Source organism: Cyprinodon tularosa, unplaced genomic scaffold (genome assembly GCF_016077235.1).
Source record: "Cyprinodon tularosa strain WSP-4 unplaced genomic scaffold, ASM1607723v1 ctg241, whole genome shotgun sequence".
Lineage (NCBI taxonomy): Eukaryota > Metazoa > Chordata > Actinopteri > Cyprinodontiformes > Cyprinodontidae > Cyprinodon > Cyprinodon tularosa.
In genome coordinates, this window is record NW_024038899.1 from 550,324 (window position 1) to 573,837 (window position 23,514).

Consider the following 23,514-nt stretch of genomic DNA (forward strand, 5'->3'; position numbering starts at 1 on the left):
TCGTCCACCTCTTAGTCCATCAGCGGAGCCCCCGCCGCTGTCTGCAAAAACAGGAAGTGATTTGTTAGTGTTCAGTTTAAAGCAGAGCCGATAGAACAGACAAGAAAAAAAGCTTGGATTCATTTAACAGGCTAATTCCAATGGCTTTAAAATCAAATAAAGAACTTCCACTGTTAAAGGCATACTTTGTGTAAAACGGTCTAAAATTAGTTGCGTTTGAGATTAAATTCCCCAAAATGTGGGTCAGACCTACAAATACATCAAAGCTTCCCATAACACAAATAGCAGCTTGTTTCTTTAAGGTCCCCTAATGCTGCAGTCCTGTTAAAAAGTATATTTCCTCACACAGCTTTGTCTTTTTAATGTTTTGATTTGCTTTTTTTGTCACACTTAATTGTTTCGGGATTTTCCTATCAGACTAAAAAGTAACAAGAGTGAATAAAAATAAAGGGTTTACTATTAAGGAGTTTATTTATCAAGAGAAACAAAAATATTCAAACCATTTTCTTTAATTGAAGCAACTTTCGTCTCGATTGGCTAGAATGAGGTAATCACTCAAATGGAACCTGTCCGACAACATGAAGTAAGCTAAGATTTTACATCTAATATAAGTTTACAAAGTCATTTCAAAGGATTTAGAACACAACAGTTAGAAATTACCGACAACAGAGGAAAACAGAACAGTAGCCGTGTTTCCGTCCAACTCCAATGTTATGGAAGTAAATTTGTGCCGCTGGGATTTGAATTAAAAATGCCACTGAAATTTTAATGTTGTTTTTTTGTACTTACTGTTTCAGTGTTAAAATATATTCAGAACACATTTTTGACATAAAAAAAAAAATTATTGTCATTATTTCTACACAGTTAAAATTTCATGTTATTTTCTCTTCAAGCTAAAAATTCACATTACTATTTCAAAGTGATTACATATTCAATATTTATTTTTCAGTGTCAAAAAAAATCTGCATATAAAAAAATTTAACCTTTCAAAATTCAAACTCAATACTTTCAGCCTCCTGAGATTCAACTGGCTCTATTTCACTGTCTTAAATCCGGTGTCTAAATTCAGTGTAAAAAGGGAAGGGTAACTTCAGGTCACAGACATTAGCAATGGATTGTGGTGTCCAACACCCAGCCAATCCTGTTACGTTTTCTTTGTCACGTCACATGACACTCGTGGCGCTCATACTGAAGGAAAACCAGCATGACGGAGCCGTGTCGCAACCCGATCCTTACCATCAGCTCATTTGCGCCTGCGCGAACAGAATAACTTCCGGGTCGCAAAAAAATTATGTAATTACGGTACTGAAAAAACTTTATCTATATCCTTAAATAATTAAAGAATATTAAACTACATTGTAAAGACAATATTGAAGACTTTTCTGGAAGAAATGGATGCTTTTTAAATTCAATCCATTGTATTGCTTGACGTCATCAGACATGCTAAGAGCAGTCTGGGAATATATTATTGCGTAACGTTTATCTGATGCACTCTATGATAATAGAGTGAATGCACTCTATTATTTTTTATTTGAGAAAAAAAAAATATTTTTTTTTTTTTCTGGAATAAAAATCCAAATTTTCGGGAAATGTTCCCTTATCAATGAAAAACTGCAGGTCACGAAAGGTAGCAAATGAATCCATTGTGGGATCAGTACTGCTGGAGTGCATAGTTAAGTACAGAGTAAATCAAATATTTAAACAAATTTAAATATACAGGTGCTGGTCATAAAATTAGAATATCATGAAAAAGTAGATTGATTTCAGTAATTCCATTTAAAAAGTGAAACTTGTATATTATATTCATACATTACATACAAACTCATATATTTCAGATGTTTATTTTGTTTAATTTTGATGATTACAAATGACAACAAATGAAAATCTCAAATTCATCATATCAGAAAATTAGAATATTGTGAAAAGGTTCAAAATTGATGGCCCCTGGTGCCACACTCTAATCAGCTAATTAACTCAAACCACCTGCAAAAGCCTTTAAATGGTCTTTCAGTCTAGTTCTATAGGCTACACAATCATGGGGAAGACTGCTGACTTGACAGTTGTCCAAAAGACGACCATCGACACCTTGCACAAGGAGGGCAAGACACAAAAGGTCATCGCTAAAGAGGCTGGCTGTTCACAGAGCTCAGTGTCCAAGCACATTAATAGAGAGGCGAAGGGAAGGAAAAGATGTGGTCGAAAAAAGTGTACAAGCAAGAGAGATAACCGCACCCTGGAGAGGATTGTGAAACAAAACCCATTCAAAAATGTTGGGGAGATTCACAAAGAGTGGACTGCAGCTGGAGTGAGTGCTTCAAGAACCACCACACACAGACGTATGAAAGACATGGGTTTCTGCTGTCGCATTCCTTGTGTCAAGCCACTCTTGAACCACAGACAGCGTCAGAAGCGTCTTGCCTGGGCTAAAGAGAAACAGGACTGGACTGCTGGTGAGTGGTCCAAAGTCATGTTCTCTGATGAAAGTAAATTTTGCATTTCCTTTGGAAATCAAGGTCCCAGAGTCTGGAGGAAAAGAAGAGAGGCACTTCATCCACGTTGCTTGAAGTCCAGTGTAAAGTTTCCACAGTCAGTGATGGTTTGGGGTGCCATGTCATCTGCTGGTGTTGGTCCATTGTGTTTTCTGAGGTCCAGGGTCAACGCAGCCACATACCAGGAAGTTTTAGAGCACTTCATGCTTCCTGCAGCTGACCAACTTTTTGGAGATGCAGATTTCATTTTCCAACAGGACTTGGCACCTGCACACAGTGCCAAAGCTACCAGTACCTGGTTGAAGGACCATGGTATCCCTGTTCTTAATTGGCCAGCAAACTCTCCTGACCTTAACCCCATAGAAAATCTATGGGGTATTGTGAAGAAGAAGATGCAATACACCAGACCCAACAATTCAGAAGAGCTAAAAGCCACTATTAGAGCAACCTGGGCTATCATAACACCTGAGCAGTGCCACAGACTGATCGACTCCATGCCACGCCGCATTGCTGCAGTAATACAGGCCAAAGGAGGCCCAACTAAATACTGAGTGCTGTACATGCTCATACTTTTCATGTTCATACTTTTCAGTTGGCCAACATTTCTATAAATCCTTTGTTTTTATTGGTCTTCAGTAATATTCTAATTTTCTGATATGATGAATTTGAGATTTTCATTTGTTGTCATTTGTAATCATCAAAATTAAACAAAATAAACATCTGAAATATATGAGTTTGTATGTAATGTATGAATATAATATACAAGTTTCACTTTTTAAATGGAATTACTGAAATCAATCTACTTTTTCATGATATTCTAATTTTATGACCAGCACCTGTATACGCTGTGTGACGTATAAGGGGATTGAACTTTTTTATGTATTTCTGTTTTTTTATTTTTAGAAAATGCAATATTGACGAAAATACAAAGATATACAAAAAGAAACCCATGCCTCTAAAAAATACAAAAGAATAAAAAAGTAAGAAAAAAGAAATATTGCCACCGGAAGTTATTCTGTTTGCGCACGCGCAAATAAGCTGATGGTACGGATCGTGCTTCCGGTACGGATTGGGTAATGACAAGCCGGTCAAGCAAGCTAACGCTAACTCAACGGTGAGTTTATAACTTTCATTTTTCTGTAGTTGAGTTAGCGTAGTTGAGTTAGCGTTAGCTTGCATGACCGGGTCCATGGTATGAAGGCACCAAAAGCGCCACGTCACGTGCCACAAGCGTCAAGTCACACATTACAAGCGTCATATCACGTGTCACAAGCGTCACGGCAGGTGTCACAAGCGTCACATCACGTGTCACAAGCGTCGCGTAACATGTCACAAGCGCCGCGTCACGTGCCACAAGCGTTGCGTCACGTGACAAAGAAATCGTAACGGGATTGGCTGGGTGTGGGACGCCACAATCCCTTCTGATGTCTGTGACCTGAAGTAACCCTTCCCTTTTTACACTGAAATTAGACGACGAATTTAAGACATTGAAATGGAGCCAGTTGAATCTCAGGAGGCTGAAAATATTGAGATTGAATTTTAAAAGGTTGATTTTTTTTTATATGCAGATTTTTTTTAACACTAAAAAATTTTACTGAAAAATAAGTATTGAAAATGTAATCACTTTGAAATAGTAATGTGAATTTTTAGCTTGAAGAGAAAATAAATGAAATTTCAGCTGTGTAGAAATAATGACAATGAATTTTTTTTAGGTCAAAAATGTGTTCTGAATATATTTTAACACTGAAACAGTAAGTACAAACATACAACATTTAAATTTCAGTGGCATTTTTAATTCAAATCCCAGCAACACAGATTTACTTCCATACAATGTGAATTAAACGAACTTTTAGAAGCTTGTAAAAAAGTAAATGCAGATTTTAAGTGTTTCCATCTGTCTAAGCAATGCAAAGCGTAATGTCGTCATACGTCTTCATCCAAATTACGTTATCTTTCATGTACAGTAACTACCTGATTCGTACCATCAGCCTATTTGCACAGGCACAACCCGATATGCATCCAGGTCACCCTCGATTTTACTTCATAAAAGAGATAAAAACAAAATTTTCTCTCCCCAAAAATAATAAGCATACTAAACTACACTGTGTAAAAATATAATGATTTATTTTCTTAGAAAGGAAATGCATTTAAATCCTTTCTGTTTTATCACCCGTCTGTTCACGATCCATCCCAGGAATGAGATCCTACGATATTTCCCTCTTTTTTTCTTAGATTTTTTTGTCTTTTTGAGTTTTATTTCTTTCATTTGTATTAACCTTAGAGTGTACAATGCATAATCTAAAGACAGAAAAAAACAAAACTGCAGTCACACACAGTGTAATCATATTTTACTGGACTGTTATGAGCATGTCCGATGATGTCAGAGGAGCAGTTGAACAGAGAAAATGTAAAAAGTGAAATCATTAAATATTTCTAGATGTATTTAAGCATTCTTTGGTGATAGAAATAATTACTTTTAGTACCATAATTACACTATTTATGGCACCTGGATGAATATCTGCATATCTACATGCACAAATGAGCTGATGGTACGGATCGGCTAGCGACACCGCACGGCTGTAATAAACAGGAAGTAAAGACTGGACTCTAGCATGGTCCAAAGGTCAAATGAAACTATTGCTATCGGGCTAGTTTTTCCTACATTAACATGCCAGCTAGTAAAGGCAATGTTGCTTCCAGACTGGAAAAAATAAAAATTTAGGAAGGTCACTATTTCTTAAAATAAGTGCATTTGTTCTTGGATTGAGAAGGTAAAAGAGACATTTTGCAAATGGAACAAGACAATTTAAATTTAAAATATGAAAACGCAATTGCATTGTCTTATTTCAAGTGCATTTTATCTAAATATCTTATTTTAAGAGGGAAAATACTCATTCCATTGGCAAATCATCTCATTTACCTAATTAAATTAATGGCAAATGCATTTAATTTGAGAAATATTTACTAATTTCTAGATTTTTTTTTCCAGTGCAGCCATGTGTGCATAATAGAAACATCCATCAAGACGGCGACAGTGGAAACAGCTGATCAGTCATGTGAGGTAAAAGTTAACTTCGGCACAGCTTATTCGGAAAATGGATTTCCATCCTCCATTTTGTAAATTAACGTTGTTTTGCATACGCCCAAAACCTACGGCAGAGGATTAGGGCCACTGAAAAAAAAAAAAAAAAGTTAACTGATTTTTAAATTTTATTTCAGTTCAATATGGAAAAAAAAGTCAGAATTCTGACTTTAATCTCAGAATTCTGACTTTTCTCAGATTTCTGACTTTTTTCTCAGAATTCTGAGAATAATCTCAGAATTCGGACAGATAACAAACATGTTAGCATCAAGCCATAGCCATGTCTGTTTTAGAGACTAGCTCTCTTGTTTTAATGACCTTCTGCTCCTCCATTATTGAGGGGATCCCTCGGCCACGTAAAAAGTCGCCTAATTCCGTCATTTTCCACCAATGTGTTACTGGCCCTCTCAAACATCTCACATCTTTGTCAGTGAAGCTGGGTGCTCCCACATCTCTTCCTTCATGGTGCCCATTTACATTAAGATCCACAATTCTGAGATTAAAGTCAGAATTCTGAGATTAAAGTCAGAAATCTGAGAAAAAAGTCAGAATTCTGAGATTAAAGTCAGAATTCTGCGATAAAGTCAGAATTCTGCGAAAAAAGTCAGAATTCTGTGATTAAAGTCAGAATTCTGAGAAAAAAGTCAGAATTATGATTTTTTTTCCCCCATGTTAAACTGAAATAAAATTTTAAAATCTGTTAACTTTTTTTTTCTTCCAGTGGCCCTAATCATCTTCCGTAAAAACCAGATCAAATGAGTATAAAACCTATTTTGCTAATTTGAGGAATTTTTTTCGAACTTTCCCATTTTCATGGGGCTTTTCCGATGCGATACGTCAACATGAGCAAGAGAAAAAAGCTGATTAACAAATCACACAGGAGGTCATAAAAGAAAACGGAACCACCTCTAAACCTAAGCTTCATCCAAGGAGAAAAATCCAATGGAAATCTTTTTGCTCACTAAGAAGATTGGACCTGCTGAATTCAATAATAGATGTTTGTTGCACACCAACCTTTTGCTTTAGCAGCGATCTATAAACCTGTTTTATTTCAAAACAAATTGGTGACTTCACCCAGAACTATTTGATTAGTTAAAACTCAGGGCTGAGGTTTAAGGTAATATATATTTGGACAAGTTTCAATCATGTGACGTGTGTATTTCTAAATGTGTCTCCTCGCTACATGAGAAATTTGGCTGGTGCTCAGGAAACAACGTTCAAATCTGAACCCAGAAATATGGAGAAAGTTGTTTGAAATCTATTTTTCCTTAAATCTTCTGTTCCCCTGACTTCTTTAGGTTAACATATCGTATTGGTACGTTTATTGGACAGCTGATGGTGAGAATACGCTTGTGTGCAGCGACAACCCATGTGAACCAATGGCTCATTCTGTGTTTGTTTATTTTGTGTATTTGTTTATTTATTATTAGGATCCCCATTAGCTTCTTAATTATTATTCTATATTTATTATTAGGATCCCCTTCCTGGGGTCCACATCATTAAAATACGGTATACAATGTAAATTCAAAAACATGTTTGACAGATGACAAATATCTTATACATATCAATAAGACTGAAAGTTCAAGAAGAGGGGAAAGTTACAATTTTTACATTTTATAAATAAGTTACAATAAATTAGAATGTGAAACTATTTCATTTATAGATAAGAGTGTGTCTGTGTGACCAGAGGAGACGATCTTTTCAGGAAAATGAGTTTCTCTTTAATCATATACATTTTGGTTCATTATTGAACATCTTCCTGAACATGAAGACACATCTGTCGATTAGTAAAGTTAAATAACAAAAGTTTAAATAACATAACGGTAGCAGGTTTTGGTTCATTTCACTATGTGAACTTATTTTAAATTTAAGGAAATCTGCTGTCATGGGTAAACTTAAATTGATTCCTTCGGTTTTAATCAAGTTAAGTTGAATGCGCTCTAATATGCAAATCTTTCATATCATGTACAGAACACTATTATATTCTCTAAATACATAAAACAGTAATGTTGAATCAAACGGACATGATTAGAAAGATCCAACAGATGCAGGTTGTATTTTTTTCAGTCCCAATATAACAGGTTTGAAGTCAGTTTAAATGCATGTATGACGTTATCATATCTGACTATTTCCTGGTAGTTTGAAGGCTCCAATTATGTAATTTTCACCTAAAAAAAGTCAGTTTGAGCCATGGTTATATGTGGTACTAAATCAGCTATCCGTCAGCTATCTTTTTCTGCGCATGTGCACTTTCAGGCGTATATCTGTGGTGAGCTACAGTACGGTTTCAGACAGTCATTGAAGCTCACCTTTATCGCCGCGGTTCTTTGAAAATGGCTGATTGTCAAAAGAGAAAAACTGTCTACAAAGTGTATGAGAAAAATATTCTGGAATGCTTTGGACAGAGAAATCTCCTCGCAAAGCATAATGGGATTTGCGTTCACAGCGGCCCGCTGTCGCCATAGGCTGACACTACCTGATAGCGGCGAATAATAACGAAGATGGCGCAGGCACCATGCAGTGGAATAACGGGGGGAGCGATCATCCATCCGAACGGTAAGTTAACTGAGTTCACTATAAAGTCCACTATATGGTCTCCACTCTATATGAGTTCCTTTAAATCAAGACTAAAAACACATTTGTTTAGGATTGCCTTCGACTGTTCTAGTTAAACAGTTCAACTAAAACATCATTAGTTCAACTTTTTTTTTTATTTAGTCCAACTGTTTTTAATATTCTTTTTTGTTTCTGCATTTTTTATTTTATTTATTTTTTTACTACTTGCTTTGATTCTGTTTTATTTTCCTGTATTTTAATCATGTGAAGCCCTTTGCATTGTCTTTTTTACTGAATTGTGCTATACAAATAAATTTGCCTTGCCTTGCCTTGCCCTTACCACTCTATATAGTGATTGAGGGATGTAGGGGTTAGGGCAGATGTTCGGGCACAGTAAGCTTCTATGAGCTATGAGAACAGCAACTTTTAAACAGAGAGTGCACGAGGCGATTTAATAGGTGTTCCCTCTCAGGAGCGGGTACAGGGTTGTGCATGTGCATTTTTTTTAAGTGGAGAAGGCGGGTCTTTAAAATAATTCATGAAAATCCTCCAAAATACCTTTAAGTCTGATTCTTTTTAATCTACTACTGTCAACTATTAATCTCCATTCTTCATTCATCCATCCATTATCCATCACACTTTTCCAAAGCTGGGTCATGAGGGGTGCTGGGTCTATCTCCAGCTGTCAATGGGCGAGAGGCGGGGTACACCCTGGACAGGTTGCCAGTCCATCAAAGGACAACACAGAGACAAATAGGTCAAACAACCATTTACACACAGACTCACACCTAAGGAGAATTTCGAGAAGCCAATTATCCTAACAGTCATGTTTTCGGACTGTGGGAGGAAGCCGGAGTACCCGGAGAGAACCCATGCATGCACAGGGAGAACGACCTCCGCATTCTCCTTCATTAGAATTATAAACTGCAAAAAAATAAGAAAGAGCATCAAGACCTGCTGTTCCAGGGCAAAAACCACTGCTAACCGAAAAGACAACAAAGCTCAGCTTCACATTTAACAAAAAAACATATTTTGGTGATCCACAAGCCGATCTGTTAAATCACTAAAATAAAAACTATTATACTGATAGTGAAATAGGGGGAAGTCCAGTCATCAGTTTAGGAGGCATGTCGGGGTGTGTAGCAGAACAAGGACTTGAAGCACAGCAAAAAAATCCTCACCAGACAAAATTAGACATTCAGAGTGGCCTAGTTAAAGTTCAGACATTTCACTCATGTGCAATACATTATTTTAGACTGGGGCTTTCAAAAACAACGAACAAACACTTATGTATGGAGCCCCAGAACTGACATGGGGCAAAAAAAGACACACAGCATGAGCGCGAAATACTAATTCCATCCCACAAAATATTTATCTATTCCCACGAAAATATTTTGTTAAAGAGAAACCCAATTATTTTTTTTTTTTTTCCAGAAAGCAAAGTTGGTTTGGATATCTTTTTCCCTTAATAAATCAAATTAATATTAGAAAACCGCTTATTTTGCATCTTCTCAGATGATCTTGAATGATATAAGTGTGACAAAAAAGTTTTAATCTACTGTGAAAAAAATTCTCTGAATTCTGAGATAAATGTCTGGATAATAAGGACAAAAATCCAGACCTCTGAGAAAACTTTTTTGTAGAAATTGGAATACATTTTAAAAGTAGGAAATACTATTTTTAACAACACAAACTAAAAAAACTATGTATATTTTTAAACAACTTTTAAAAAAGTAAACTTACCAGACAAGATTTCAGGTAAACTAGCTACCTAGTTTGGAAACCTTGAAGCGCTTGCTGAACTGTGAGCTGAAAAGAGGAAAAAACAGAAGCAAAAGCTAATTTACTGAGAGTTAACACACTCTCTGGATCAAATTAAATGTTAGTGAAATTATTTTTCAGGGGGCATAATTAAGTTGGATTTATGTTGGGTGAAATTACCTCACTTGGATAGCTGCTCCTCCATCTTTCTTCTGCCACTCCTCTGATCAAAATCCATTCTGATTGGCTGGTGATTAACACTTGTTTGTGTTAATGGTCAGTATTGGACACGTATTCAGATTACCGGTGTGATTAGTTAGTAGTGCAGTGATTTATAAATCAGCTCATTTTAATGGTTGATTAATTTACAAGCTTAGGTTAGCACTAAATGTCTGCAAAAACTCAGAAAACGTGACCAGAAAAAGAAAAAAAAACATAAATTTCCCTTCCTTCCTCGCATATATTAACCATGACATTAACTAGGGCTTTAAAAATTCCTCCAGGAGTTTAATTACTGGGGGCATGCATGATTTACTTGGGGTGTAATTAAATAAGCCTTAATTCTACTACATAACGATGTAGACTGCGCCACTTGGGACGCTGAAACAATCTTGTTTCTGTTTATTTTTACAGCTGAATGTTGAGCAGAAAGTTAAATCCATTAGACAAGCAGCAAGCTGTTATTTCTCCTTAAACACACACATAAAACTGAATAGCTTGGAGGCGGCAGGCACAAGTTAAACACTTAGCAAAACACCCAATTACATAACCTTCGGGACACAATTACTTCTAAATTTAAACCGCAGAAAACTAAATGCGCAGTCTGCAGGACGGTCGAAGTAGTAATGCAAACTTTAAATACATTAATTATGCTTTTTTTGGACTCCCTCAACAGACTGAACCAGGTAGTCTTAATCATATGCTTCCTGAATGTATTGTCTTAATCTGATTTACAAAACATTTAATTTGAAGGAGAAGCTCAGGTTATACTTTAAAATACATACATATACTCCGTTTACAAGGGGAGAAATGGTTTCAAAAGTGTGGCCCCCTTACCAAGCATGATAAGAAAAAGATAACTTTTCTATGACACTTTGAAAATGTACTTAAGATGTTAAAATTACTAAAACACGTTACTTTTTCTTCCCTCTTTATGATAAGTCTGTTTTTTTTTTTGCTTGCTTTCAATGCATAAATCCCAGTTATTTGTAACCATGAAGAAAAAGCGTTTTCAGTTAGGGCACCTATTTCCACTAAAATATTCCCAGCGCTCAACTGGTGCCAGAACCCAGCTGGTTCTTTCTGTTTCCACTCAAACAAATCCTGGCCCAAGCACCAAAAACTGGAGCTGCCCATTTAGCTGCAAGGCCAGAGGAAAGAACCGGAGGCGGGATCTTGGGAAACAGCAGCCAATCAAAAAATTAGCCATTTCACAATTCACAAGAACGCGTGTATGGACTCGTGTCCTCGCCAAGTAATGTTCTTGAGAAGAACATAGGAAAGTGTGGACTCCGGGAGAACGGGATTATAAATATGGGTCAATTGGAAAAGAAGTGTGTACTTGTGAGGTCACCACACGCTCGGCTCGTCTGGAGCTGCATTTTGGTTCCTGTTATTATTAGTCTGTAGATAATAATAAATTCTTACTTCTTTCATTTAGTGCGAGAATAATAATTAACACCAATCAATGAACAAAAAAAATCGCCATCATAGCCTGCGGTCCTTTTAACATTAGCTCTGATTGTGGTTAGCCTGGGCGCTCCGCTGGTTGCCACGGTCCTCCCAACATCGGAACTTTTTTTTTCTATTACGCACTAATTAGTGAATGGGACATACGTATAGCGATGCTTAAAAGTATAACGTTCTCGTCTAAAATGATCTTAAAACATACTTTTATTGAACAGCCGCAACAAAAAATATAACTTTTAACTTAATTCTCTGAGCTCTGTGAGCGCTCCACTGGAAGCTGCTGCTGCAGCAGTGCATGCTGGGACAGCTGTCAATCTCAAGAACGGACAATTCTGCTCGGATGCATAATCTGTAAACAGGGAGGGGTGAGAACAACATCCGGGGACTTTATAAGTTCTCGGTCTTGTGTTCTTGTGATTTGGAATGGTACGAGGGCTGAGGCTGATGACGTTTCACGAGCACATAAGAACGCACAAGTACACATATTGAGAAACGGCCATTATAGATACCTGGATTACTAGCTTAGTTTGCTTCTGTTTCTATCCGTCAAATAAAAAACTAAATACTATAATCATAATTCTGCTAAAATTCGTCATGCATAATTAATACTAATACTGACAGTTTTAATGGAAACATGGGCATGTAAACTACTGTCATTGCATTTTGACTGTTTTATGCATGCCTATTTATAACAATGAGGCCCCCATTATATCATACGCATGAATCAAGACTCCTTCTAGGCTTGTGGCTTGCTGTTTATGCACAGGTAGCCTCTCTGCTCGTATGTGGACTTGATTCCACTTGACTTGATTGTATATACTGTATATATTTCCATACACCTTTTTTTTCCTTTGGCACCTTCTTCATTGTTTTGACTATTTGAGCCGATGTAACGAGTACATTTCTCTACTGTGACATCAGTTAAGTCAATCAATCAATCAAATCTGTGCCCCATTGTCAACTTTGTCACCATGGTTACCACCCTTTTCTTTCTAGTTCCAGCAAGTAGTGTTTGCAAAGCATTGTTAGGCTAATCGCTATTCTCTAAATGAGTTAAAAATCTGTGAAGTTATCATTAAATAAATTAGTTTAACCAAGCTGTGAATATGCTGTTAATAAAAGTAGCCATATGCTTTTAAAATTTTGGTTAATGTTAAATTTTGAACTTTTTTTTTACATTTTGCTTCACAGTTTCTTTTTTTTATTGAGGAAAGTGAGGCTTGATTAAACACGTATTCATAGTTCAACACAGACATTTCAATTTACAATCAGTTTGCATCTACTGTAAAGTATTTCTATTTTTGTGACCAGCATTGTGTTTATAAAATTGCCGGTTTATGACGGAGATGGTTGGTGCATATAAAGTCAGAATTCGACTATTGAAAAGAACAGCTGGTAGCCAAAGGATGCTCCGCTAACATTATTAGCTGCAACTAGGAAGGAAGAGGAAAAATATCAATTCACAGACAGTATACTACTACTACTAAGTGGCAAAAGTTGACACTAGCATACAGACAGATTTACACACCAGTAGAAGAAGGTACATGCATTCATGTGTGTGATATACTGCAGGGCTCATGGCACCAAAACTGGATGCATAAACAGTTCAAAATCCATGCAGGAAGCAGTTTATGTGTGTGTATTTTAAGTAAAACTGCTCGCACAAATATTTATGACTCGCATGCACTTTTGGCAGAATTCTGACCTCATAAAAAAACAAAGTGAGTCAATGGGTATGACTTTTGTGCCAAAACGACACCAGCTGTCTCACATCTTCCTTTCAATAAGTTTTAGCAGGTCAGGTTTATTGTCAACTGAATGTATGAAAACCACATCAGACTCATTTTCTTTATAGTATTAGTCATTTAAAATGATGAAGTTCTGTTTATATATTCTTTTTCTCTGTGTTTAATTCCTATTTTCCAGCTGCTTGTGTATATAAGAGCCTAGTAAGTTGTTAGTGAGAAGTGTTTACAAGCACTGTTTTCTGTTTATAACAGTCTAAGATAATTTAGGATGTAATAATGGGGCATCTCTTTGCAAGGTCACTGAGAGAAATAAGGAAATTTTATAATTAACTTTAAGCACTTTACAAAAGGTCAGAATGAAACAGAGGGATCAAACATAACTGGTTGAGATATTTATAAAGGCATGACTCTTACTTGGCTATCAAGTGGTGGAAAGTGCTGGTGAGGATTCTCAGTCATGCAGGTCATAGTCATTCCAAACAAGTAAAAAAAAAAACAATCCACTGGACTTTGTTTCCAAGTTTTAAGATGTTTCGCTCCCATTCAGGAAGCTTTTTCAATTCAAAATGTCAGTAATAGAGTTGAGTCCAAGGCTTTATAGAGTGGACCCCTCTCAAACCAAATCCATCAATTGCTGCTTTGCAGGTTTTTTAAAGCTGAAATCTGAAAAGCTGAAGAGGGGATGGACTCAGATTTCAGCTTTAAAAAACCTGTAATTCAGCAATTGAGGCTATCCTCCTTAGGGGCGACAGTGGCGTTGGATGTAGGAGTTTGCCCTGAAATCGAAGGGTTGATGGTTCAAGCCCCGACTCCGACTTTCAGTGTCGTTGTGTCCTCCTGTACGGCAGCCCCGCTTCTGTCAGTGAGCCCCAGGGCAGCTGTGGCTACAATGTAGCTTGCCACCATCAGTGTGTGTGTGAATGGGTGAATGAATGTAGTGTAAAGCGCTTTGGTCAAGTCTCCTAACTTGAATAAAGGCACTATATAAGTACATGCCATTTACCATCCTTTTCCGCTATCATCGCAGCCCCCACACTCATACAGGGGAACGGGACCAGGCCAACAATTCCGACCGCCCCCTTTCAGAGACATAGACAGGTATCGGGTATAAAAGGGTTAAAAAAGAAACCATTCAACCCCATTCAAAAGGGGTGGACCCGTTCGTCCATTTCAATTTGCATGTTTTCTAAGCCAAAGGAAGGCTTTGTTCACTGTATAAAACCTCGAACTCAACACTATTTCTGACATTTTGAATTGAAAGCTTCCTGGATGGGAAGAAAAACGTCTTCAAACTTGGAAAGAAAGTCCAGAGGATTTTTTTATATTTACTTTTTTGGAACAAGTGGCTGAAAGCAAACAGGTTCTTTTAAGAAACCAGCCAGGAACTGGCTCTAATACCAGCACTGGATTGATTTAAATCTTACAATCCAACAGTGGAGTATCTCCCTCTGAATTCTGTTTACTGCAAATAAGAAACTAGCTGCTTATTAGTGGCATTAGGATCACAAAATTAAAGAAAAAAATATATAATTCTTTTTAAAGTTACATTGAAATGTTTGTGAATTTTTCATTCATACACAAATCTTAGAGATAATGAAGTCTGATGTGTCTGATTTTTTTTTTTTTTTTTGCATAATGCAACACTATTGCACACTGTAAAGATTTATTTATTCAAAATTAAACCAACAACAAAGCTGAATCCTCTGTATTATATTCACTGTATTTAAAATAAAAACCAAAATTGGATTTAAAGGCTTTAAAGTATCTCTTCAGACTTCAGTAAAAATGAATCAACAAGAATATTTCCGTGTCCTTACAGCCTGTTTTTTTTTTCCAAGAAGAACCTGTTTTTTAACCCAAGGTGAAAAGAAAAGGATCTTTTAAAACATACAAATGATCATTAAGTGAGAGTGACAGCTTTTGGGGGCCTGTGTATGAGCTCACATTGCAGCTTAAGCAAACCTCACCACTGCTTTTCGCACAGTCACCTGCTGAGCTGCTGCTGCACTGCATAAACAGCACACCAGTGCAGAGACTAAACCTCAATCAAACATTGTTTTTGTTTTTTCTTAGTCACTAAACCAAAATTTTCTTTTAATAAAAATTGCATTAAAGTTGTTGCAGGAAAACAGGATAAGCTAGACAGGGAGCATGAGTGTTAATCAAACTCACCTGTAAATGAGGAAACTGGAGATTCCAAAAATGATGAGCGCTAATCCAGAACCCACTGCAACGATGCCCAGAACTGGGAGCTGACCTGGAAGCAACAGTAGGATAAAAGGAATCACAGTCACATATGTGCAACAGATGTCATTGATGGTTTCTTAGAACTCAAAGACGGAGAAATCTGTGAGCTGTGAAAATGTTCAGCTGTGGAGTACAGCTGCACCACTGAAAACCAAACAACAGAACGATTTCCTAGAACTGCTCATCTCTAACATCCCTGCATTTAAAACCCTAATTAAGCGCTGCTGTAAATCACTGCATAAACCAATAGCCCTAATTATAGAAACACCCCCACACACATGATTCCACACAAACACAGAAACAGTTTTAATTTATTGCCATTGGAAACTAAATGTGGATTTAAGATAATTATCTACATTTTATAGCAGGTTAAATATGTGCAGAATTCAAGGTGGAGTTCCCACTGTGGGAAGAAAAGCAATAAAACATATATATGGTTTAACGGACTGTATGGTATGCAGCAATCTGAGACGTGCTGCCTCAGCGGAGGGCTTTCTGTTCAGCAAAGATGGTGTTTAAAAGAAGGTCTGGATAAGGATTGCACAATATAAAAAAAAGACTTGCAATGACAACATTAGTAAATATTGGGATGAGGATGTCAGTAGTGATATATATGCCTGTTTTCTGCTCTGTTTTTGTTCCCATCTGTGCTTGCATCAATCTTGGACCTTTACCATTTGATCAGTGTCATTACTATCTGTCATGAACTTCTGCTGCCATGAGAATCTGTCCAGCTGGCTTAAACTGGAACACCATTAAAAGCACAGGTTTGTAAAATATGGAATAGATTAACATACAGTTATTGCGATCCATCTGCAATAAAAACATTTCATACGCTGAAATTGCAATAATGATTTGTTTGGAATATATTGTGCAGATTTAGTTTGAGTGCTTCACATCTGCTAAAAAATACCAAGAGATATTGACTGGACTGTGCTCCTTAGACCATCTGTAAGGGATCACAGCTCATTTTGTTGTCTTGCTGGCATATCATAAAAGACGGAGGGAAAAAAACGGGAACAAGAGAGCAAGTGATTTCATCTGCCTCATATCAAGAAACGTGTTTTTCATGAACTGAAATGGTTTTCGCCTTTTAACTGTCCTATGTCGACTATTTTTAGCTAGTTTTTCTTTAAATAGTGTACAATCATATACCCATTTCTTTTTTTTTTTTAGATGAAAAAAATATTTTTTAATATATTTAGATCCAGACATAGTGTGTTGTTGTTAAAGATTAATTAGCCTACTTCATGTTGTCATACAGGTTCTTTTGAAATGGAGTTTAAGAATCTACAGGTCAGACAGAAATCAGTCCTGAATTTGGCTGAGGACATTATTAGTTAATTTCTCATTTGACATGGATGGTAGAAATTGCTTTTTTTCTATAAACGTTATCTTTGTCAGGTATTAAAATAAATTTGATAATATGAAACAATTTAAGTGTAACATAAAAGGGGTCATAGAATGGTATATAGGGTATTTGGTGCTGGCCCTTAAGGTCTCTGAATAGGGTGTGTAACAGTGGTTGGGCTGAAAATGGCCTATTTGCTGTTCTATGAGCCCTCATGCAAGCCTGGTTAAAAGCCCTAGAATGAAACGACAGATTTTCTTCATTTTATGGTATGATCGTGAATATTTAGATGAGCTGTGTGCTGATTGGTTGGTTTACAACAAGCAAACCTGCTGAACAAAAACGCATCACAGCAACAAGCACTCACTCACTGAAATATCAAATTGTTGATATGGTTGGGTGACCAGATATCCTCATTTTTCCTGACATGTCCTACTTTTCATACCTAAAAACCGGAAGGATGAAAGGATGATCCCGGGAAGAATTTCAAAAATGTCCGGGATTAGCGAAACATACCGGGCACTCGAACTGAGCCGTCAGTTCTGGGGCTGGTCCAGAAACCCCGGCAGACAGGGTCAGGGAGCCAGCGGGGGATGGAGCAACTGAACCCGACCCGGTGACGGTAGCCTGGACACAGGCAGCCCCATGTTTCCCCCCGCCTGCCGCTCATGACTCTCTGCTGAGGTCTGGTCCAGTCAGCAGAAGAGCAGTCAACACTTCACATCCCCCAACTACCTTGGGCCAGTGAACCAGTTGGCTAGTCTGTATGTCAATTTTGGGGCTTGACAAAAGTACAGGCCAGAACCAAATAAGGCACCATCACAGAGTTTACGTCAACTTGGGTGCTTCGTTTATTTTCGCCCGTTTTATGGTGGAGCTCTTGATAAAATCATGACAGATGGGGTTTCAACTTCTCTGTACGTCTTTTTCACTCCCTGAACTATTGTTATTCATCTATGACAATGTAAACTCGGTTTTGCATTCTATGACCCCTTAAAAAAGCTGAAGTTATCAAGAACTGGATTAATGGAGATGTAAACTCCTAATGTTCGCATTTAGTTTAAACATTTGAAATATAATAGCAGATGGAAATCACAATCAGTCTTCCTATTTGTCTCAACAAAGACTGAATTTCACTACAGTCTTTCCTGAAACAAAATGAGCATTTTAATAAAACCTGACACAGTTGAGCGTAACATTACATCTGTATTTTTGTGAATAGTCTGTTTTTTCTATGTAAAAACCTATTAATTTCTTTTATTATCCTGCTCTGTTTTGTTTTTATCTGAATATGGTATTTACACTACTAGTGTTTTATTTCCTTGGGTTGTACATTTGCCCTTATAGTTCAGTCTTGTACCAATTTTTTTCTTTCCTAGCCAGCTGTCAGCTGAGCAGGTAGATCTATATACACAGAGAGAGACACTCCTTCTTAGCACTTTGTTTTCTCTTGCTGATTTTCCCCAAGGAGTGGATTAAATTAACAAAGAAAAACACCACTGTTATAGATACCGATAACTTCTGACAAAGTTATCTCTATCGTAACTTCTGAAGTAAGGGCAGAACAGACCGATGATGCATGCCTTTGGTTTTTTAATAACACAACTTGATGCAAGCTGATGCAAATAAAAATGATGCCTTTCTGAGAAGCTGATATTATAATAAGTTGGAACAGGTGTTCATTTTATCTTACCATCATTGCAGGAAGGGTCGTCTGAGGAAAACACACAGGGGGGATTGTCCAGGGGTGGTCCACCACTGGGCCAGTGGATCTTCTCTGTTTGGGACCAAATAATGTCTTTGGCACTTCCATTGTAGTAAGCCACAACCTGCACCATCAGAGAAAAACACAGTTAAACACAATTCCAAAGGTAGAATCTACGTAAGCAGCACTGAGCTATAATATTTACAGCCACAAAACTAAATCAAGAAGCTAGCTCTGTTGTGGCTGTCATCACGGAACGACTGTTAGACATTGTTCTAATGTTATAAACTTGTTATAACATAAAGTTATAACAAGCGGCTGAGCACCCTTTATTTATTCGTGTTAATATGTATTTCATTTATGCTGAATATAAACACAATGAATATTAAAAATATTGAAAACACTTTTTCTTCTCCTTTTTTACAGCTTTGCTCTTTTATGAAAAATATGGTTTATTACATATAAATACTCCCCTGGCTATAACCTGACCATATGTGAAAAAAATGTATGCACTATGGAGGTTTATGCAAATAAAAATAAAGGAACATTTTCATTTTTGCACTTACAGGAGTGTTTCTGTACTTCAAGTTCTTATATTTGAATACAGTACGTTCAAAAGAACATAGTGTAATATTTATGTTCTCTACAATTAAAACATGCAATTGAATTAACTAAAGCTCCTAATAGTTAATCTTTTAGAATTTAGTTTGAAGAATAGCATCTGTCGTCCGGCTTGAAATATGACTCTAACTCTAGAGGACATTTTCACCCATAATCATATTACTGTCTTTGTCCTAAAACCTTAAAAGCTATGACCGATGCCGACGGTCACCCCCAAATAAAGAAGACTGTACTGGGACTTAACTCCTGAAATGGGGACACTATCCTTTAATTCTTACATTTTAGTCACATCATGTAGCAATTATATGATTAGCTGCTTAAAGGCGCCATTTTGGTGCTGTGGTGTAGTTAGCAATCAATAACTTATTTGCAGCAGACAACTGTCATGGTGATCTCAATGTAGAGCTGTTATTAACAGGATCCATTGTAACAATTTACAATCAACCAAAACTAATCCCATAAATGCATTCAAATATTCTTTATTGTAAATCACACCGCATAACTGTAAATAAAATTTTAACCTTGTGAAATATGTATATAAAAAGGATAGGAAATGTTGCATTGTGCATCTGTATCAAAAAATACATGTTATCCTTCAAGCAGAGGTATCTAACAAGGCGTTGTTGTCAATTATCTTGTTTTTCCCAGTGAGGTAACTTTGTAGAATTAGCTTAAAAGGTCATAGCTGTCAGGAATCTGGTTTGTGTGGTCTGTTTTGTGTCTGTCTCTCCCTCCACCACCAGGTGGTTCCTTGTCATTGTTGGTCCTCCCTGCACACCTGCGGCTCTTTGGATCATTATCTGGAGGAGTACTTAAGCAGTGGACTGTCACTACCTCAACGCGAGAGTGTTTGCCAGTTTGGGGTACTCTAGCCATGCTTAGATTAGCAGAGTCAAACTGAGCCTTTGTCTCTCTGAGTGTAACCATGTTTTTTTGTCTTTGCCTTTGGGAGGAAGTCTTCCTGCATACTGGATGTTAGGCCTTCTTCCCCTGGAAGGATTGTTTACCGAGTTCTCACTGAGCAGGGAAGAAACCTCCACATGTGCCGTTCAAGTCCCTCATGGAAATCCAAGTGACAGTCCGCTCCAGTGCTCCTCCGGGTCCAAATAATGTCTACCTGTCCACTCTTCAACATGTTCCTTCTTCTCTGTTCAACCCACACAGACTGGATGCTAGTGAGAGAAGAACCCCCCCTTTCTTCTGGTTCACCAGCCCTCTGAGAACACTGAGTTTCCTGAATCCAACCCTCGCTGGTTTTTCAATAAAGCAGTCCAAACTTTTGCCTTGCTCTCTGAGTGGTTTACTGCATTTTGGGTCAGATGCTTAAATAAATCATGACAATAGCTACTAGGGTTGTCATGATACTAAAAATTTCAACTCGTACCGATACTCAGGAAAAATAGACAATATTCGATACTATTCTTGATACCACAAGGATAAAAACAAAGACCCTAAAATTTAACAGAAATATTTTCATCAATAAATAAAATACAAAAAAATTAATAAATACAATAAACAATAAGAACAATATTTTGAGGTTGTATGCTGTGCACAATATTAAGCAAGCTTGATAAAAAAAACAAACTAAATGAACTTAAGTGTTCCTTCCTTGGCTATGCTTTGCCCACATAACAGTGAAACTAGCCAAACCAGTTAGCAAACAAAACTAATTCTCAGCAGCTGCACCTGTAACATAAAAAGTCTAAAACTGAAAAGTGTACAGAATTATTCAATCACACTGTGTTCAGAAAGTGCATTTTCCTCTATTCTGCACTCTAGATGAATGACTTTGTAGGTGCCACTGGTGGAAGAACTGAAAATAAGTATCGTATCGTTTTAGCATCGATACTTTTTTGAGTATTGATACCTTTGACAACCCTAATATCTACAAAAAAATTTCTATAGAAACAAACAATTAAAAAAATACATCATCAGAATTTCTAGAATGGTGCAAAATAAAGATATTAATTTTATTAAAAAAAGGATAATATATAAAAAAGTATAATTAATTTCACCTGGTACAAAATAAACCAATAATTTTCTAGTAACGGTGCAAATTTTGACATGAAAAGATTCTGCACCAATAGGAACAGTAGCTTGAAGTGTCAGATCCTAGTAGCTCTGTGATAGCTCTAAGAAATTGCCATGCAAAGGTTGCCAATTTCCTTCTGGACAAGTAAGTTAAACATGTTGCTGAAAAGAAAAATGGCATTGGCAGACCTGCTAACAGCTGGAAAACATTACTATTAAAATGGCCGCACAAGTTGCTGCACCTTCCTTTAACGGCAGAACACCCTAGGTAAAACTTGGATGTATTAAAAAAAACGGGTGATACCAGTTGGAACATATTGAATTAAATTATATTGTGTCTCTAACTGTTCAATCAAGAAAGACCAGGTGTCTATTTTGGTAAAAAAAAAAATACAGTATTTTAACGGTAAAGTCATACGTCAGATTGGAAGGTAGACATGGCGGCAAAGAAAGACATATCTTGGCAAAAAAAAAATACAAACTTAAATGGTCAAATCACAATTTAAACTGATGGTACTTGTGACACTAGCTTTCTGCATAAATACATATTCCTGGAAAGACTTGGACGTGTGCATACAACAAAGTTTTTAAATAAACAGAGCATTTACAGTGGGGCAAAAAAAGTATTTAGTCAGCCACCAATAGTGCAAGTTCTCCCACTTAAAAAGATGAGAGAGGCCGGTAATTTTCATCATAGATATACCTCAACTATGAGAGACAAAATGAGAAAAAAACATCAAGAAAATCACATTGTCTGATTTTTAAAGAATTTATTTGCAAAATATGGTGGAAAATAAGTATTTGGTCAGTTACAAAAGCTCATCTCAATACTTTGTTATATACCCTTTGTTGGCAATGACAGAGATCAAACGTTTTCTGTAAGTCTTCACAAGGTTTTTACACACTGTTGCTGGTATTTTGGCCCATTCCTCCATGCAGATCTCCTCTAGAGCAGTGATGTTCAGGGGCTGTCGCTGGGCAATATGGACTTTCAACTCCCTCCAAAGATTTTCTATGGGGTTGAGATCTGGAGACTGGCTAGGCCACTCCAGGACCTTGAAATGCTTCTTACGAAGCCACTCCTTCGTTACCCGGGCGGTGTGTTTGGGATCATTGTCATGCTAAAAGACCCAGCCACGTTTCATCTTCAATGCCCTTGCTGATGGAAGGAGGTTTTCTCTCAAAATTTGACGATACATGGCCCCATTCATTCTTTCCTTCACACGGATCAGTCGTCCTGGTCCCTTAGCAGAAAAACAGCCCCAAAGCATGATGTTTCCACCCCCATGCTTCACTGTAGGTATGGTGTTCTTTGGATGCAACTCAGCATTCTCTCTCCTCCAAACACGACGAGTAGAGTTTTTACCAAAAAGTTCTATTTTGGTTTCATCTGACCATATGATATTCTCCCAGTCATCGTCTGGATCATTCAAATGCTCTCTAGCAAACTTGAGACGGGCCTTGACATGTACTGGCTTAAGCAGGGGGACACGTCTGGCACTGCAGGATTTGAGTCCCTGGCGGCGTAGTGTGTTACTGATGGTAGCCTTTGTTACTTTGGTCCCAGCTCTCTGCAGGTCATTCACTAGGTCCCCCCATGTGGTTCTGGGATTTTTACTCACCGTTCTTGTGATCATTTTGACCCCACGGGGTGAGATCTTGCGTGGAGCCCCAGATCGAGGAAGATTATCAGTTGTCTTGTATGTTTTCCATTTTCTAATAATTGATCCCACAGTTGATTTCTTCACACCAAGCTGTTTACCTATTGGAGATTCAGACTTCCCAGCCTGGTGCAGGTCTATAATTTTGTTTCGGGTGTCCTTTGACAGCTCTCTAGTTTTGGCCATGGTGGAGTTTAGAGTGTGACTGTTTGAGGTTGTGGACAGGTTTCTTTTATACTGATAACGGGTTCAAACAGGTGCCATTAATGAAGGTAACGAGTGGAGGACAGAGGAGCATCTTACAGAAGAAGTTACAGCCTGTGAGAGCCAGAAATCTTGCTTGTTTGTAACTGACCAAATACTTATTTTCCACCATACTTTGCAAATAAATTCTTTAAAAATCAGACAATGTGATTTTCTGGATTTTTTTTTTTCTCATTTTGTCTCATAGTTGAGGTATATCTATGATGAAAATTACCGGCCTCTCTCATCTTTTTGAGTGGGAGAACTTGCACTATTGGTGGCTGACTAAATACTTTTTTACCCCACTGTACCTATGGCAAGATCTTAAGA

At 37.2% G+C, this 23,514-nt stretch overlaps 1 protein-coding gene across 1 annotated transcript in view; it reads right to left on the bottom strand.

The window, feature by feature from the left end:
* The window catches only part of LOC119785164 (atrial natriuretic peptide receptor 2), a 131,770-nt gene that overhangs the window by 65,760 nt on the left and 42,496 nt on the right, over positions 1–23,514 (bottom strand). Inside the window, exons 6-7 of the mRNA XM_038287617.1 lie at positions 18,617–18,752; positions 15,498–15,582 (exon numbers count right to left, since the gene is read on the bottom strand). Coding sequence (XP_038143545.1) covers positions 15,498–15,582; positions 18,617–18,752 — 221 coding nt within the window. The remainder of the gene's footprint in view (positions 1–15,497; positions 15,583–18,616; positions 18,753–23,514) is intronic.